We start from the raw sequence: 20012 nt of genomic DNA, 5'->3' as shown, positions 1-20012 counted from the left end.
TTCTGACATATTTTTGAATGATATCATTGTGTGGATGAAAGCTTGCAAAAGATTCCTTTCGTAAAAATTCAATTTTGCATAGAAATTGTGATCTGCACATAATCTAATAAAATATGTTAGATGACATATTTGCATACACATAAGTTATAGAAAAGTAAAATTTTCTGTTTTTACTAACTGATCGTGAAATGTATATTCACGTAAACGCGAGTAAAGATTTATTATTGAAACATTGCAAATAAAGCGTATAAATTGATGATTAGTTTTATAAAACACTTGGAAAGTTTGAAAAGTTTCAGAAAATTGTAGAGTAAGGAAGAACGGCAAATAGATTGATTTCGAAATCGATGCGGTTCTCGCGAGGTTCTTAAGATGAATCGATAGATCAGCATTCCGAGTTGCAACTCTTTTTCTCTCTCTCTCTCTTCCAAGAGATTCCTTTGGTCCTTTTTCTCGTATTTCTCTCGTCCTCCGTGGCACGCAGCTGAGCTCGCAGCAAGAGTGTGTCTGCTTGCTTGCTTGCTTGCTTGCTTGCTTGCCTGACTGCCACCATGTAACGAGTCGGAAGAAGAAGCCAATCTCAGAAATGAATATGGCTCCTGCAAAATTCACGGAACAATCCACGGACGGCTGAATGTGGCTTGTTTGTCTGTTTGTTTGCCCCGTCTGTTTCCGGTTTCTCGTTTATATGCACGTACATCGTTGAAACCGTGCTCTTATTCTATCTCTCTCTCTTTCTCTCTCTCTCTCTCTCTTACGCGAAATTACCTAGGGCACTTATCGAACGAACAGAAAGAAAGATGGAAGTTGATGATGATGCTGAAATAGCTCCTTCTCGACATTGCTTCCACATCTTTCATATCATTCTTCATCAGCAACTGATGAAAATGAGAAATGAAACATATAAGTGAGAAGGGACGGAAGTGGAACTGAAGAAGAATCAAAAACAAGTGGCAAAAGAGAGAGAGAGAGAGGGAGAGAAAGGGAAAGAAAAAGAGAAGACTAAGGATACAAATCATGATGGAGGAGCAACAGTAGGTAAATTCTCTCTAGAGAGCGTGCTTTTTCCTTCCGCCTCGTTGAATGCCTTCCCCGCTTTTGGGATCGCTCACTATTCTCTTTTAATCACCGATTGAATCACGAGGATGGCTTTCTGTATATGGAATCTAAGGAAGAATAGATGAATAAAGGTTCGTAGAAAAAAAAATATAAAAGAGAAATGAAAAACACGGCTTTTCTGAAAGGTAATTGCGTTTCATGATAGTACTTTATTTATCCTCCAAGTCAACGACCAAAGAAAACATTAAAAAAAATATGATTAAAAGCAGTTGTGTGAATGGTTCTCTTGAATTTTATCATTTTGAATTTCATTTCCTTCGATCTGAAGTTGGATTTAAATGTCAATTGTAATAATTATGAATTTTGTTCTGTCAAATTTCTTTTTTTCTGATAGAATAAAAACAATGCGATGTCGATAAAGTTTTCAATAATAAATTGTTACACAACAATAAATATTTGTGATTATTATGCGTTTTGCACCTATAACGACCTGAGTTTTAGGCTCGGGAATTTATAATTTTTTATGTAGAGATTTATATTGAACATTAGGGAAAAACCAATAGAAATATCTTTTGGAAAAATTAATTGTAATAGAATTAAGATGAGACAAGTCGAGACGATTCATTTCGATCTACAATTTATTACTTAACGATCGTAAAAACAATTGTTTTTAAATAAATATATTTTTGTAACACTAGTGTCGTATTCCTTATTTTAATAACACATTCGTAAGCCTACATTCCTTCGAATAGTATTCTAATCAAACTGACCGAACTTTTAAATCTCAACAAAGTGTCTTTAATTTCATCATAAATATGGGTTTAACACTTTTAACTAATTCTATTATATGGAATGAAGAAATCAATCAAATCGTAGGATGTTACGAATCTTTCCAAACACATAAATAATTACGCGAGTCCTCAAGAACGGTATATTGTGTACATGAAATTTGAAACAACAACAACATCCTCCTAGGGATAGTAACAAGAAGAAGAAGCAGAAGAGAAGAAGGAAAAAAAAAAGAAAAATAAGAGGAGGAAGAAGAGGAGTGATCGTGGCAACAGGAGAGGCTCCTCGAAAGGTACAGGAAGAAGTGGAAAAAATGGAGAGGCCACTTGCGATAAGTTTCAAAAGGTAGGAGAACCCGCGAGATGTTATAGGAGTGAGAGATCGAAAGAAGATGCTGACGGGAAAGGAAAGGAAATGAGAGAAAAAGAGGGGGGGCGGGCGGGGGAGGTAGGAAGAGAGAGAGAGAGAGAGAGGAATAATATATCGGGCCCGTACGTGCACGTATGCAAGAAGAGAGTGAGTCCTGGCATCGATTGGTTAGCCAGCTAAAAAAGGGTTGGATTTTCGAGAGCGACATCGCGGCCCGAAGGGTGGAGCGCAAGAGTACGGCTCGAGGGCGATACGTGCTATACGCGATAGAAAGAAAGAACGAAAGAAAGAAAGAAAGAAAGAAACAAACAAAAAGAGAGAGAGAGAGGAGAGAGTAATGCAGCATACACGCGCGTGCACGCTCGGCTTTTCTCCGCTCGAGTGTTCTTCAACCACGAAACGAGCCTCGAGCTTGTTTCTTACAAGCTTGAAAGCTTGTTAGCAACTTGCGCCATTTTTACCTACCCCTTTTCGCTTCTCTCTCTCTCTTTCTCTCTCTCTCTCTCACACACATCTCTCCTTCTCTTTTTCTTTCTTTCTTTCTCTTTTGCTCGCAATCACCATCGTCTTCCTTCTATCGAGAGTTGGAGAACGCTCGCAGTGGAGACTTTCCCTCTTGACAAAAGCTCGACGACGAGTAAAAGATTCAGACTTTACCGGTAAATCGAGAGTGCTTCCCATTTTTCTTCCTTCTCTTTCCCTCCTTTCTTTCTTTCTTTCTTTCTTTATTTCTTCCTTTTTATCCGTACATATATTCTTTTTTTCTTTAGCTTGTACTCTGCGCCCCAGTTACCGAGCTTCACAGCCCTTATGCTTGGCTTCTTCCATGACGATTCTCGACCGAACACAATACCTAGAAATACAGGAGAATTTGGAAAAAAAAATGGACAGATAAACATCACGTCAGATGTGGGGATCCGTACCTGCGGTTCTTTTTCTTTTTTTTTCTTTTATCTGACGATTTACAATACACTTGAATCATTACCGGAAACCAATTGAGATTTGAAGGATCGTGATACGAATTCTTAACAACATATCTTTTTTACGATCGATGTGTTTTCTTAAAGTATTCATAATTTATCGTAGGCGAATATTGTATTTTTCAATCATCGATTAATGTATAGCGTTAAATTTCGTTTTACGCGTTCTCTTTTCTTAACTTCAATAGAAAATATTAAAAAAAAAAAAACTGATGTGTGTACTTATGTACGCACGTAAGAAGTTATACTTCTTTAGCATACCAAAACGAACATAACCTCAATAACCTCAAAAATAACTTCAATTATCTCGCGTACCAATATAATACTCTACATTTGTCGAAAAGACGATAATAATATGATAAAATAAAATGAAGATATTAAAAAACCATTGATAAAGGTTTTAATTCATATGTACAATCTAATTTATTTATTTATGAATTACTTCATGCCGTAAATTTGAAATCGCTTTGACCCTCGTGGTGTCGATTTTTCGGTCGCATCTAAATTCACTTTCCAAAACGCGCTAAAAGAAGTATAACTTCAAAAAAAAAAAAAAAGAAAAAAAAAGACGCTTCGAATAAACAACTAGATTTCACATAGTTAATATATTTAGGTACGTAGCGTATAAAAGAATTAAATATATATCATAGTTTCTTCCTTTTTAATTTTCAGTCGTTATGCTGCAACAACGTTAGAGAAGATTCATGAAGAATTCACGAACGAATCACAAATTGTTTCAAAGAAAGTAACAAAAAATAATGACCGATGAAAAATGTAAGAAACAATTGACAAATTTTTTGAAGAGGGAGTCAATCGAAAAGATGGCACGATCGAAAACAAAACCGAGCTGTCCAATAATACATAAGAGAGATTGATTTAAGGTAAAACAGGACAGTATACAATTTCTTACCTTAAACATAGTCTTTCTCTTATACGCGTAAGTCTCGGGAATGAATCGAACGGAAATCACCTTCCCATGAAGGAAAGAAAAAAACAAGATGAAGAAAAGATCAGTCCAGATGCAATGGCAGCAGCAGCAGCAACAACAACAACAGCAGCAGCAGCACGGCCAACGTAATGGACTCTTGCTCGTCTACCTTCCGACCTATTTCATTCAAGCCATCCTTGTCTAACTTTTGTTGTTTCTTTACCCGCGCTTCCTCGCTACCATACTTTGCTATCTGCCTATAAGATCAGCCTCGTATTAATGCCTGCCAATTTCTCTGCCGCTTATATCCATCTTTCTTTTTGCAATTTAAGAGGCTATTTATTAGGTCCCTAATATCCCCTGTCTTTTTCTCTTCCTCTGTATCTAACATATATATATATATATGCGAATATACATATTATATGATTATATTATACAGAGTATTTCTAAAATAATGCAACGAAATTTTCAACAGAATAGAAAATATGCGAAGTTAATATAATTCTATAAATATTTATCATTTTCAAAGTACAAATCAGTAGAACGCATGTAGTATAATATTTGAATATTTAAATGTGTTAAATAAAAAAATGAAGAAAAGTTTATAAGAGTTATCAGTAATTTTTGATGAGCATATATACAGTAAATAACTTAATGAAAGTTGATTCAGTATATAACAGGTGTTATAAAATGATTCCAAATTCATTTTTTGTTAATTTTGATATCACTGTATTGGAAAGAAAAATAACCGAAATTATTTTTTAAATCTTTTCACAACAATTTTAGAAACATCCTATACATACAAATGTTGTCTTTTCTTTCTCTATCGGTATATCTTCTTCGTTCTTTTCTTCTTCGAGAAAAGGACGTTTGCCGTTTCGATCGCCGGAGGCGACCTTCGTAACTTTCTTAAGAGGCAAGGCCGGACCTTTCACTAGAACGCGAGTTATGCTTTTCAGATCCTATCCTTTCATTCCCCTTCCTCCCCATCCCTTAATCTCCTTCCCCTCCTCCTCCTCCTCCTCCTCCTCCTCTTCCACCTCTTTCACCTCTTCTTCTTCCTCCTCTGACTTGGTTTTCTTTAATATATCGATTCCATTCATTTAAGTGGTTTTAACTTGACCCGAGCGAGGTTAATTAATCGTTATTAGTTTTCCTTTCTTATTTTCTATTTTTTTTGTTTTTTTGAATTAGGATATATCATACCAAGCAGAGTTTCTAATAATATTATCTCTATATAGATAGATTATTATAGTATATATAAATATGGATATTTTAAATTAATTTATACTTTTGCTTATCATCTTTTTGTCTATGATTTGTAATAACGTTATAAAAATATAATTTCTTAATAGCAAAGAGAATAATCTTATTATTTATTAAATTAACATATTATAAGATTCTTATAAATCTTACAATATTTTAATGAGAACACAGATATAACATTGTTTTTTTTTATATGTTCAAAGATATGTCAAAAGGTATATTACATTGACCGATAATTATTACAGTGGAGTAAGCTAAAAAAAAACGGAAAAAATTGATTTTATAATATGAATAATGGTAATATAAAATACATCATAAAGTCAACTTTTTCATTTTTTTTACTTATTCCACTGTAATAATTACGAGGAGATATCAAATGAGTAATTAATTGTATTAATTAAACTGTTTCTATAACTTAAGAAATAGCGTCGTATAAATATTTATCTGTATAGGTATAACATCTGGCCAATCAAAGAAGAAATCTCAGGTTCATCGCGCTAAGCTCGAAAGGATCACGCGAGTGCGTGTTAGAATATACACCGCACGCGTATCTCTCTCTCTCTCTCTCTCTCTCTCTCACACACACACACTCTCATTTTATTTGCATAACACTCGCCTCTCTAATGCACTACACGTTTCTTCTGTGTAGCAATTACGCCGTCGAGTCGTCGTCGTCGTCATAGTCATAGTCGTTGTACTGGTCATTGCCGACTCTAATGCCTGGCTTCTAATCAGTGCAACACTGTTCCGAGTTAATTATGTTAGCGTCCGTGATGTACTACTATACGCGAAAAATTCGAATTTTCTTTCTTCTCTTTTCGACCGATTGTTTTGAAATATCATTTACATAAATACAATCGATCGAAAATATTAATCGAGTTTTTCATATTTTCCTTGCGAAATTACGATTGAAATCGGTCACGAAATAAAACTTTTTTCATTTTCATAAGGAATAAGTTTATAAGAATTGATATTTATTGAGGGATAATTAACTATCTTCAATCAGATCAAATAGGTTCAACCCTATCTTTGAATCAATAAATTTGAGAGAGTTATTTGTTGGAGTATAGAAAAAAAAAAAGAGGTGGATGATGGCAAAGAGAGGTAGGTCCTAGTAAACCTCTAAGGTAAAGTGGACAGTGTGTTGGGAAGGAAAGAGGAAGGGGAGACGATTTGGGACGAAAAAATGGCCCTGACTTTTACCTGAGCAAACCAGAAACTCTTTCTCCTACCCGATAGAGTAAAGAATAAGAGAGAAAAAGAAAAAGAGAAAAGAATAAGAATAAGAATAAGAAGAAGCAGACGAAGAAGACTCGAACCGAGCCTGTTTCGTTACGGAGCGACTCGCAAAGAGTCCGACAAGAGAGCTCCAACCTTCTCACCAAGTTCCGAAATCATCTGTGTTGGTATCCTTTAGGGTTATCGACCTGCTGCTTGCTACACCAGAACGTCCTCTTCTGGCTTGGTCAGGAAAGCTTTCTTCTGTGCAAGATCTAAGACAAGTCAAAGAGACTATTCTTTTGTCATACCATGTTTATACCATCTTATCCAAAAAAAAAAATATATCTTAGTCGAATTTTAATGAAAAACTTTTACCACCTTGACAAAGAAAGATTTTGTTGTATAGACGGAAGTCAAATAATACAACGAGAAAAACTTCAAAAGTATGTATTTTCGTTTAGAAGGAAGACATCTTTAGGTCCAGTCTTTCTCTCTCTCTCTCTCCCTCTCTTTCGTTATCTATCTTTCTTTCATACTTTTTCACTAGTAGAGAAAAAAAAGAAAATAAGAAGAAGGAAGAAGAAGAAGAAGAAGAAATCCAATGCAGTGGTTCCTCCGACATTTGACGAAATGTAATCCAGCCAGTCTACCGAGACTGCTACTATTGCTACGATGAAGACTAGGAGAAAGAGGGAGAGAACGAAGTACTTCTACTCACCTGCACTCGCTCAATACAAGCTTGGAATACATGTACACTGAGAGAGAGAGAGAGAGAGAGAGAGAGAAAGAGAAAGAGAGAGGGAAAGAGTAAGCTTGTCACATTCGTAACAGCAGTGGCACCCGTTGCCGACATCATTACACTCTGCACTCGGGCAGAAGGGTGTCTACTAACTTGTCCATTAATATTAATGATCCGTGGGGAGACTCAGTGAGAGAGAGAGAAAGAGAGAGAGAGGGAAGGAGAGAAAGAAAGAGAGAGAGAGAGAGAGAGAGACCATTGCGCGAGCGCTCACCTACCCACCCCGTAAGCCATGCTACGGGCTTTCGCTTTATTTTCAAACATGCATGCCCGCTCGCGAGACAATTTTACCATTTGCACTTTCAGAAAAAGATTTTACCATTCCACGTGAAAACGCAAATAGTGGGGAGAAAGATGGAATAAATCTACTTCGTTTCTTTCTTTTTGTTAAAATCGGAGATTTTTCTTTATGTTCTTAGTGAAATTCCTGCACGAATCTTTATTTATGCATTTTTAAAAGAAGAAGATCATTTTCATTCATTGTACTTTACTTTATTTTTTATTTCTTTTTATGAACAAAAATTTATTCGTCTTATCGTTATTTTACTACATTCGAAAAAAAATGTTTTTATAAGAGTTTCATATGTCAAGTTGATTCATATTATAACGTGTGTTTTTATTTTCGACATATTTTTATTTATTTTTTAATCTATTTCGATGTTGCATCTGAATGCAACTCTTTATTATTATTTTCAGATAAATATATAACACATTTTTGTTTGTCGCTAAATTGAATCTCGATTTGGAATGAGTGGTATTTTGATTAAAATATTAATAATTTTAGTTACTGCTATTAATTTAAGCAAGACTTGAATACAATTAAGGTTCTTTTTTGTTAGTAATTCAACATTATCAAAGATCGGATCTAAGTAGTATAGATCTTATTGAGCAGGACAGCAATGAAACGGTCTCAAAGATAACAATTGTCCCAGAGGATTCACCTTGACCCGATGTAACCTGATTTATTTAACTGTTTCGAATAGTCTTCGAAAATAACAGGCATTGCGACAATTTAGATAACCCGAATCGATCAGGTTTTCGAATAAATTGAAGAAAGATAATACAAAAAAAATACGATAATTCGAAATCTAAGTTAAACACAAACTCAGATCTCATTCAGAAAGCTGAACAAATTCGGAGCTGATAAGTTAGGATTGATAGAGACGAATGATTATTATTTTTATGATTTAAAATAATTCAAATCAATTATGAATGATCTCGAAATCAAGATAAATTTTCATTTTCACAAAATTAATCTAAACAAAGTTCGATGATTGGATCAATTACAGAAACAAACAATTTGTGTGCTTGAAAAAGAGAACATCTCAATATACAGATCACAAAGTCAAACAATTTGAAAGCAGGTTTTTAACGATGTAGCTGACGGGGTTATACAATTTCCATTTCCACCAAATATTATCACGGATGCGTACATATATGTATGTGCGTGTTGTATGTGTACACTGTATATATAACTATTATTCCTCTTTCGGAGGTCGCTATCAATGAGAATACGAGGGAGAACGAGAGATACCTTCGAGCTAGTCGAGAAAAGCAGAAAAAGAGAAAAAGAAAAAAAAAGAAAGAAAGAAAAGAAACGTAGTCTTTATTCGAGAATGAAAAAGGTTAATGGAGATATATATACGTCTCTTTCAATGCTTGACACCGTTGAAAAAAGAAGTTCGAGAAGTCTCGCGCCCTCGACACGCGATCGCCCGAGTTCGTCGACGCGAGTTGAATGTGCGCGCGTGTACGCACTTGTGAAATAGATGGATAGATAGATAGATAGATAGAGATAGAAAGAGAGAAAAAGAAAGAGACAGAAAAACTAATACGCGGTACGTACACATATTTCAAGTATATAGTCGAGGAAAAAAATGTAAGTAATTTGTGTAGGTGTAGGTCAAAACTTTTGCAACACATTCAAGTTATGCGAATCTACTACTACTACTACTACTACTACTGCTACATTACTCTCTCTCTCTCTTTCTAGTATACTGCGAATCTTTTCGAAATAATTTAGGGGGACGGAATCCCCGTACGCATGCACATACACGCATCTGCACGCACGGAGTTATTTATGATGGATTAGGGCGGGCTTTAAGCCACGGCTAATTTATGTTCGGCCACGGGATTGTAGACCCTGAACGATTTTTTCACTCTCTCCCGCCTATCTTTCTCTTTCTCTCTATCTCTCCCTCTTTCTATCTATCTATCTATCTACCTATCTATCTATCTATCTCTATTTCTCTTCCCCTAGTCAGAGTATGGGACATGTCACACAGCCGATAAACGGTCGATCAAATTAGTAGGAAATTTGGTAGGAATAAGGGTACGAATCGAATCAAACGGGAAAAAACTAAGAGCACTGATTTAGCTTTCTTTTTTCTTTTCGTTTGCTCGTTTGAAAATGTCTACTTGTTCGTTTATCTACCCTTTTACGTAAGACAGTAAATAGAACTCTCTCTGAAGGATATACTATTCTATTTTTCTGGAATACGAGTCGAGAATTTCAACTTTCGATTTTTTTTTTCCTAAAAATCAAGTAAATCAAAATAGATCAGACACAGCTTTTATATTATATATACTTTATACTCTCACAGAAAATTGAATCACTTAAATTAAAATCTTGCTAAATTATGATGATTAAAGTGAACGAATAAGGAAATACAATGTATATATATCCTTTTTACGTCGTTATCTTTATTCATTTTCAGTAACATTGATATTTTTTCTGGAAGGATCCGATCGAAATTAAAATCCTATCCCTCTTTATCTCTCTCTCTCACTCTTTCTCTCTCCGATAACTCATTCCTTTTACTTTTGTTTCATTCTCTTTTCTCTACATTATTCAAATTGCCATTATGGTAGAGCCCTTGGTCCAGCTAGGAGTCCGCGGTTGTGCTCTCCTCAGTTCTGCTCCCCATGGGACAACGCAATTGCATCTGGCTTCGACGAAACATACATAAGCATAGCCAGACACAAATGCAGACACATGCACACACAGATCGAAAGAAACGGGTAGAGAAGGGTGGTGGCCGTGGATAAGAAGGGTGGCTTTTCGGAGGGCGGGTCAGTCTTGCGTATCGCAGTCGACGAGGAGGAAGGAACGTTTAACCCCCTCGTGCGGAGGAGTCAGGACCTCCAGATCTAGTTACTTAAGTTCGGTGGCTTTGTGCAAATAAAAGGACCATCGTAATTTATGGTAACCGAGATACCACACGGGTAACACCGCCTGCCCAGCCAATACGAACGAGTAGACGAGGGAGAAATAAAACTGACATGCGACTAAGCTCTTTTAGAAAGAGAAAGACACATTCCGTGCTCTTCGTAGAGGAAAAGGAAAACGTTAAAAGGACGAAGACGCGAAAAGGAGAAAGAGAAAAAGGGAGAGATGGTGAGACGAAGCTAGCAGAAAAAGTGGAAAGACTGGAAGAGGAGCTTAGCTGCTGTTAGGGGAGGAAGAGGGTGATAGGGAAGAGGGGGAGAGAGAGAGAAAGAGAAAGAGAGATCGAGGGTGGAAATGAGAGAAAGAGAAGCAGATGGAAAAAAACAGGGAGACATCGCGTTTATTATGTCTTGGTGCCGAGTACGTTCCTCCGAGGTCGAATAAACGAAACATGAAATATGAAGAACGAGAAGCATCGCTTTATTTGAAATATACAAGCCGTCTCATGGTTTTTCCGCGATAGTAAGGGTCTCAGCTGGTATGATTTGCGTTGTAACTACGTTTACTCCAAATCGAAAGCTTTTACATCAAGTATTTATAAGCGGAAAAATGTATATATTGATACGTCTATTTATAAATGTATCTATATATACATTTATGTAACAACAGTTTTGACCAAAAATTCAATTATTATGTTACAATAATATTTAACAATAAGATAATGATACATAATGTATTATTTAATTACAAGAATAACATTTGAAATAAAAATAAAGTTAGGTTAATTATATCGATGAAAACAAAGTGTTATCTTAAAAAGTAATGAAAAATATGTAAATGTTTCCCAAGAATCTTTACTTTGCGAATCTATCGAATAGTGGAATAGTTATTTTCTCCTCTCGGGAAGAAATCTGAAGACTCGAGTGTCGTATAATGAACTGCGAGATCGTGGAAATCGTCAAGGGAGAAGGAGGAACGCGTGCAAGAGAAAAAGAGAAAGAGAGAGAAGTTAACCTGAGTTGAAAAAAGAGGGTGAAAAAGAGAAACGTAGTAGTGATAGTTGTATAGTAGTTATAGTAGTAGTAGTAGTAGTAGTAGTAGCAAAAGACGTGCGGCGCCCTGTGTGATCTATGGCCGAAGATAAACCACGCGTTCAACAAGTGTGCGTCGCCAACAGTTCTTCATGGTCTGACATGACACGAAAGACACCTTTAACGAACAAAATTAGTGATCAATCTCAAAATTGATCTAACTTACGCATTCAGCACATAGTCCCAAACACGGAAAAGTACAATTAACCTTACAATTAAACGATCGATTTTTATTCGAAGATCTTTCTCCATCTCTTTCTTTTTTCTCTTTACGTTTGCATTTTGTTTCTTTTATTATATTTATTCACCAAGTAAGACGTATATTACACGCAAGTTGTTTAAATCATATATATGATAATTTGTTACATTTTAGATAAAAGAAATTTCAAAGAACAATCATTGCAGAATTTAAAGAAGGTAAAACTTTTTAAAACTTGTTTGGATACTCTTCTTAAATCATTCTCTCATACCTAAAAGTTTCTTTGTATATCTTTATGATTATCAAAATATCGAATCATAACAAGTTACTTTATTTATTTTTTATATACAATATTTTAGTTTCAAGTAATATCAATAAAAGTTGAATTATATGATCAGAAGTGGCGTTGGTAACTTCAAGAATAGAGTTTCGATGATTTAGTGAGAAAAGTCACGGGTTTGATCGAACAAAAAAAAAAGATAGAGAGAAGGATAGAGAAAGGAGAGAAGAGAAGAGAAGAGAAGAGAACAAAGCAACGGTACGGTCAACATCGCCTACGGGACCAAGTTATATGATCGATGCGATTCTGTAGTTATGCATCTGCTGTTCCTTGCGTTACATTCAACCGTGCTCCACATACGCCGTTACATCGAATGCTATCGAAGTGTGCTAATAATGGACGTCCGTCACTACGAACGAACGAATGAACGTATGTATGTATAAGGTTTGCGTGTACGTATATAACGAGATATAATATCCCGTCGTTGGTGATATATGGCGAACGATCATCAATGATTCCATCGTTCGCTAGCTACCACTAAATTACCGTAGAAACGTTCGAAAATAATTCATCGTTGAAGGAGAACAAAAAAAATGAACGAAGAAAAATAAGGAGAAAAATTGGTTTTCCGAAATGAGAATGAGAATAAGAATAATGGGGAAGGGGAGAAGTAAACGTATGTTTAATTTAAATTTCTCGCTTTATAAAACTCAAATAATAGCTAATCAACCGTAATAATAACGAAAACTTTTGATTATGATGTAGGTAATGTAATATTTTTTTTTAAAAGCATATATTTGAGAGCGTAGACCAATAAGGAATGTTTCATCGTTCGCACATGATTGGTCTGTGCGTAAAAATCAAAGTTGCATTATCGAATCAGGACGATCGGTAGGTCGACGATCGTTAAACGCTCGAGGCGTAGGCAGCTGGAATAGTATGTATGTATATCGTATGTATGTATATAAACATACAGGCACAATGTAGTTGATTTAAAAGCGCGAGTTCGCGGTTCGTGTAAAGGCTAGCAAACGGAAGCGAAGGCGAGTAAACGTTGCGTTAGGGCATTCATTTAGTCCGATGGAACACAATAGGGTACGCAAGCTGAGGTTGGAGAACACTGGACTTCCACGATCATTCGATTTGCACAACCCTTTTCAAATAAGCCGGAACTTTTTGTTGCGCGAGAAAAAAAGAATAAATGAGGAGGAGTGGACGGACGAGTTGATTGAAAAGTCATCGTTTCGTTTACATAATTTTCCCATTGATTTCAATCTAATCGAGTCACATAATATAATATAACCAAACAAAAAAGAACAAGAAAAATGTGATCGTACATTTTTGGATGCGAAATTGACGTAACAATTTTTCCTCGATAATTCGTATATTAATTAAATAAAGAAATATAATTATCGATCGATCAAAATAGAATTTCACGAAAATGAATAGGAATAGAAAATAGAAAAGGAAAACGACCACGATCTCTTCCCGATAAGGATAGAAGCTTAGATTAGCGCGAGCAGCGAACTTCGAAGTGGAAATAAGAAAAAGTAAGAGAACAAGAGAGAGGGGGGGGGTTCGAAGAGAAAAAGAGATAGACTGAGAAGAGAGCGAGAGGATAAGGACGAAGCGAGGGAAAGGAAATGGCGAGCCCTGGATAGAGGAAGAAGAAGAGGAGTAAGAGAGGAGGGAGAAAGGAATCTCGTATCTGTCTGGCGGTCTCTTCGTTATGCTTATGACAATATACGTAAGATATCTTGGGACGAAAGAAAACATTGTCCGAAGAGTTCCCAAAGGCAGACTTTCTCTCTCTCAAAGTAGCTCCCTTTGTCGGAGATTTTTTAGGCAAAATGAAACAACGGGGTTGAGGTAGGAGGAGAACGGAGAGGCAAAAGGAACGTTTTGACGTCGAATGAGAAATATTGAATGAGGTAGGGGTATTATCCGAATATCGGACTGCAGACATCACCTCTCTCTCTCTTTGCAACATGGCATCTTTCGTGTACATATCTATATATATATATATTTATCTCTGTAAAAAGAATAGATACCAGAGAAAGGTTTTATTTTGCAAAGGAATCTTATCCCAGACTGGTTGGAAAGTATTTGTGAAAGGGACGATCATAACTTCCGTAGCAATTACATAGTATGTGTTCTGTCGTATGATTTTCCTGGGAATACTGTTATCCTTCACACAGATATATCCTTAATTACTTTTGTTTATAATTCCCAATAGTAATGAATATTGAAGTACACAAAAGAAAAAGGAAAAGACAGAAATAAAGATATCTCCATAAAATGAGAGAAGTAGTGGGATATCACGCTCGTAACTATAACTGCCGATAAAGGAGTCGAAGACGAGAAGTGGGGAAAGTTCGAGCGATGAAGTCTCGCGAGAAATGAAATATAGAAAGAGATAGATAAAAAAAGTTTATTGCTGGCGATGCTGCCGTCGCGAATCTGGCTGGTCCGCGTTATGCATCGGCGTTCCTTTACGAGGGCGATTAAAAGTCGCATTAACGGGCCGACCTCAGCGCGATAACCGGCCTCTGTCTCCCCACCCCCCCCTCCTCATAACTTTCATATCCTCTTTTCTTTCCCTCTCTTTCTCTTGAGCTCTCTAGGGAGTGTGTTCTATCTCTTTCTCTTTTTCTTTCTCTTTTTCTTTCTCTCTTACTGGCTACATCATMCCAGCCGTAACTACTAGTCGAGTCTGACTATGAGCGGTATAATGCTCATATATATGTATACACGGATATACGTATGTGTGTTCCACGTAGAAGAAACAAGCATATCCTCGTATTGCGAGGTATTTGCGGGCGAATCGCGGACTGGTGGAAAGGCCCTTCCGTTGTTAACGTGCGATCGTAACCCGCGGGAAATGAGCTAAAGGTACGCTTCCTCGTTATTATTGTTCCCGTTGTCATTGTCATTGTCATAGTCATAGTCGTCCGGTGCTTTCGATCGATTCTTTACGAAAAACCTTCGAAGCCTTAGCCATTCGTTCACCCTTCGAGAGAAAAATGGGGGAAGAAATGGTTTATGCGTATTGCTAATGTAAGATATCCTTCTCGAATTGAAATACAACGAGAAAAACCTGCGTTTCTCATAAATAACAGAATAGAGGAAGGGAAAAGAGAAAGAGAGAGATGACGAATTTAACAAAGAAGAACAAAGAATGAAAACTTGCGTACAGTTACGTGTGAGAGTTAATACGAAAAGAGATTCGTAGGACGTAGGCACGTTTTATGGAGCCATTTTCGTATACAATATAGGACACAAGCGTGGAACTATAAACGATTTCCCATATCCCTCCCCCTTGTGATCCTCGCTCGTATTTTTCATATAACAGGAATAAAGAGATCCGTAATACGATCTCGTCATATCATAAAAGTAACGAATATAGTAGGTACTGTAACGACGTTCTTCGTAAATTCCTCCCGATTGGTCGAAAAAATGGCTAAAGTTACGTTCGAGGATATTTGATTTTCCTCGTTGAACATTGATGAAGTATTCTCATGTGTCGAAAAAAAAAAAGCCTTAGTTTCGTAGATCGACCTGAAAAAAATGTCCACGATATTTTATTTTTTTAAAGAAAGATAAAAAGAACAGTGAAACAAATCGATATATTTATATTAGCTAAGTACAATATTTATAGTATAAGTATAATATTAGTAATTATTAGCCAAATATAATATATTTTATAGAGGATAAAATTATATAAACTTGCATTAATATTTATTACTTTGCAATAATCTATTGGATGAGTTAGATTGTAACATACGAAAAACATTAACCTTATCTAAACTTCCTTTAAACAGTTACGAATTAGTAAATTTGAAGGAGTGAACGTTTTAAGCATATCCCATTCAATGACTTGCACCATACCCGATGTTTCAAAGGGGGAAAAGAGAGAATATAAAAGTGGTTACTAAAAACAAAATTACCGGTTGGTGTACGATTAATCGAGAATTTTTTTTTGGGGGTGGTTAGCAGCTGGTGGGAAAAATATATTCCTCGTGATCGGAACCGTGTTCTATCTCTATCTCTATCTCTCCTTCAATGAACGCGATGGTGGCCCATCGAGGGAGTCCTAGGGTTTGAAAAGGCATGCCTGGCAGGGGTGCGCATCACATCGCCGTACCCGTTACGGGTAATATAGTTGTGTAAACACGAGTGTGTAGTATTAGCACTGTCAGCGGGGCTTCAGCGTTCGAACGCAAGCGAATAAGCGAACGAGCCCTCTTCTGACTTAACAGGGAAATGCATTCTTACCCCCTTTCTCTTTCTCTCTCTTTCTCTCTCATCTACATCGAATACTTTTTTTCTAATCCTTTTATTTATGAACAAGAAAAAAACACGTATTCCGCTTGTTCCACTGTCTTTTATTCAATTTTCATATTTTTAAAACTTGCTATACCATTTCTAGTGCATGTTAATTCTTTTTCAAATAATACATATATATCTAAACGATATCGAAAAAGTGATTAGTAAAAAATTAATATTATTTATTATTAAAAATATAAATATATCATGCATTAAACATTTTAATTTTTATAGATATATCTTATCGGAAAATGAAATTATTTGGAATTTTATTATAAATAGAATTGTTTTCGAAAAAAAAATTATAAATGATAGATTTTTATTCTTGGCGTTAATATTTGCAACATTGGTAAACGAACGTATTTAATTAAAAATATACACAGAATGAACACATCCAAATAGTTTATTTAAAATTATCCAAAAGAAGAATTATCATAAAGATATATACGAATTTTTTGTTAACAAGTCCTCAAAATTAGCGAGCGATTAATGAACACAGATTTTATGATTCTATCGTTGGTAGGTACATACATAAGCAATTTAGTACTAATTCTAGGACTCGTTCGACAACCAACGTAATAATAATATGAATGCAGGAAATACGAGCGAGGATGCAGCATACACTCCTCTTTCTCCCTACTCACATACGTACACATACACACATACATACAGAAAGAAATTCTTCCTCGAGATATTCCTCGAGCGCCTGGAGAACTCGTCCGACCGTGTTTTATTGCGTTCTGTCGTCGGACTTGGAATAGGTCATTGTCCACGTTTCTTACTCGTTACCCGATCTCTTTGCATTATGGTTCGGCCGCGAGATAAGAGAACATTAATCTCGATCACGCTTTTCGAACAATTTCGTATCATCCTATAGAATTATGATTTAATCCCTTTCTACCGACTGGTTTTCAATGAATTTACGTTATGACATTTTTGCCGAACCTTACATATGAAATGTAAAGGGAACTTGACGAAGGGATTGTATTACTATACCGGTAAAAGGAATGAAACATTGATAATATCGAAGGAAAAGGGTCGACCTAGGAAATTCGCTCCGTACCGAGTGAGTAACTCGAAGGGAAACGACAATAAAAATGGATATATATTCATTGTATCGATTATGTTCTCCTTTTTATCGAGAAATAAAGAAAAAAAAAAAAGAAATATGTATTGCATGTGAACAGTATTCTCTATAATTACAAGTAAAAAAAATAATAAGTACGATAGTATATTATATAAGTGTTAATATTAACACATATTTAAAAAGTGAAAAATTAATTGTAACTATTTATTAACAAATTATTTAATAACAAGTGAATAAAAAAGTACAAAAAAAATTGTAAACAAGGGGTAAAAGGTATCCTGTGATTTTTGATATCAATATAATATTTGTTTTTGTTCCAATAGAAAATGCATTGATTCCAATGGATGAAATTCATTTTGTATTAGCCGCTATGCAACTATATCGATCCCATCAATCATTTTTTCGAGATAAAAGCACGTAATAATTGTTGTTTTTATTTAAACTTTAATATTATAGGATGAGAATTTTTCTCTCGTTATTGTTATTGGTGGATGAGACGAGAAACATTTGAAAATCTAATGAAAAGAATGGCAATCGAGTTGTATTCACAAAATATAGATCACGATCAAAATTCATTTTTCAGTTGAAATTTCAATTTATGTTAATCCTCTGTGATAAGAGATTTTTAATTCTTATGTTTTATTTTTTTTTATTTAATTTTAAAATATTCACAAGCGATAAGATATGCCTGCGAAAAAGTAAAACAATAAAACGGAAACTATAATAAATATTTCTTATTCTAGGAGAAATCATTTCGATTAAATATAATATCATATTTTCAACATTTTTTTTATACGAAATCTTATATATATGAAATGTATTTTTTTTATTATTTAAAATATCTCTCAGATTATAATTACAATATATTCATAAAACACCATAAACACAGTCACATAATTATAAATATATACTATGTATTAGATTTAAATTGATTCGCACAAGCACTGAAATTATCAATGCTAACAAAATAAATCTTACAATTAAATATAACGTATCTCATTCGATCTTTAGTTGAAATAAATTAGTGTTATTTCAAAATTTTTGTGTAAAAATTTAATTTCTTTCTGAAAATTCAATAACATTCATATAACTGAGTGAATGAAACAGGCAATATAATATAAAAAAAAGTAAGAAAACTCTATGATTATTCAAATCGTCCGATATAATATGTAGGATTAAAAGCGATTAGTAAGACTCACCACCAATTAGCCCGCGTTCCGTTTTGCCATGCAAAAAGCAGAACGAGTAAGCTGAATATGCTGCTTGATACAAGGCCTCTCATCTTCGTGGATGAAGAAGAAAAACGATTCCAATAATGAAGAAGACGATAAAGTTGATCGTGTTCTCTTCTGCAGAAGAAGAACAAATCCCCCAACACACAGAAACTTCTGACACCGAAGAAAAATCTGTGAGAGAGGGATTCCTGAAGAAAATGATTAAATGCACTAACTGTTTTTTTCTTCAAACTTCTTGCATTATATTATCTCTTTTTCTTTCTCTATTAATCTTTCTTTTTTCCTTTCTATCTATTTCTATTCTTCTCTCTCTTTCTCTTTCTTTTTTTAACGTATCTATCTCCTCTGTTTTCTGTCTATCCACAAAGCTGACTTACTCGTCGAGTATGGGGCGTCTGTTAGTTAAGGGAACGCTTACGAGCCTTTCCGCTCTTACTTTCCGGTCTTTCTCGATAACGTACCCCTTTCCTTCTTCTTCTTACATTTTTCTTTACGCCCCCGACATTGCCGGACACATGGTGCACACACTTTCTCTCACCTATGGGCTTCCTCCTACCCTGTTAATTGGCGTTAGAAAAATACAAAAAAATGCACGGGAGAAAAATGGAAGGATTTAGAAGGATTAAGAAGAGGGTTTAGGTAAAGAAGGAAAAGGTAAAGGGTATGGAATAGGAAATGGAAGAAGGAATAAAAAAGGGGAGGAGAAATATGCGATAGTAAGCAGGAACAAAAGAATAAAGTTTGACGATCGAAGGGGTCGCTTGGAATTCGCTGAACGACAACGACGACGACGATGACGACGACGAGGAAGAGGATGAGAAGGAACACGAAACCTCCGTTCGAAAACGAGAACGCGAGACGACACTCGGTGAACGTTCGCCCACGAACTGTGGCCGGTTAGTCACGAGGAAAAGGGCAACAGCTTGGCGCGGTGCGACGCGAGCTGGTGCTTGGGGAGATGGCAGTAGTGGTGGAACCGGGGCGGGCCGGGGGAGGGCGGACGCGGAGGCGGAGGGCTGGCGGCCGCGCGTGACTGGGCGTGTCTTATCAACTGGCCACGACTCACCGATTGGCTTTACCAACGACGGTGGGGGAATCATCGAATTTCCGTTAATTAGACATTTCGGCGGTGCATCGCGACCGTTTTATACGGTACTTCGGTTTTCTCTTAATGGCTTCACAAACCTATACCTTTTCGAATGAACGAACGGCCT

General features: G+C 35.8%; 1 protein-coding gene across 2 annotated transcripts in view; it reads right to left on the bottom strand.

Moving 5' to 3' along the window:
• The window catches only part of LOC106790923 (protein Wnt-1-like), a 45029-nt gene extending 25317 nt beyond the window's left edge, over window positions 1-19712 (bottom strand). The window contains exons 1-2 of one of the 2 annotated variants that reach the window (XM_014756186.1): window positions 19176-19712; window positions 18763-18986 (exon numbers count right to left, since the gene is read on the bottom strand). In XM_014756186.1, the coding sequence (XP_014611672.1) occupies window positions 18763-18845 (83 nt within the window). In that variant the 5' untranslated portion in view covers window positions 18846-18986; window positions 19176-19712. The remainder of the gene's footprint in view (window positions 1-18762; window positions 18987-19175) is intronic. The other variant, XM_014756187.1, reaches the window with a different exon arrangement.
• Between the last annotated feature and the right edge of the window lie 300 nt (window positions 19713-20012).

The sequence above is a fragment of the Polistes canadensis genome, unplaced genomic scaffold (genome assembly GCF_001313835.1).
Source record: "Polistes canadensis isolate GaletaPanama2010 unplaced genomic scaffold, ASM131383v1 scaffold_269, whole genome shotgun sequence".
NCBI lineage: Eukaryota > Metazoa > Arthropoda > Insecta > Hymenoptera > Vespidae > Polistes > Polistes canadensis.
The sequence above is the reverse complement of the archived record's forward strand: the minus strand, read 5'-3'. Positions and strand labels throughout refer to the sequence as shown.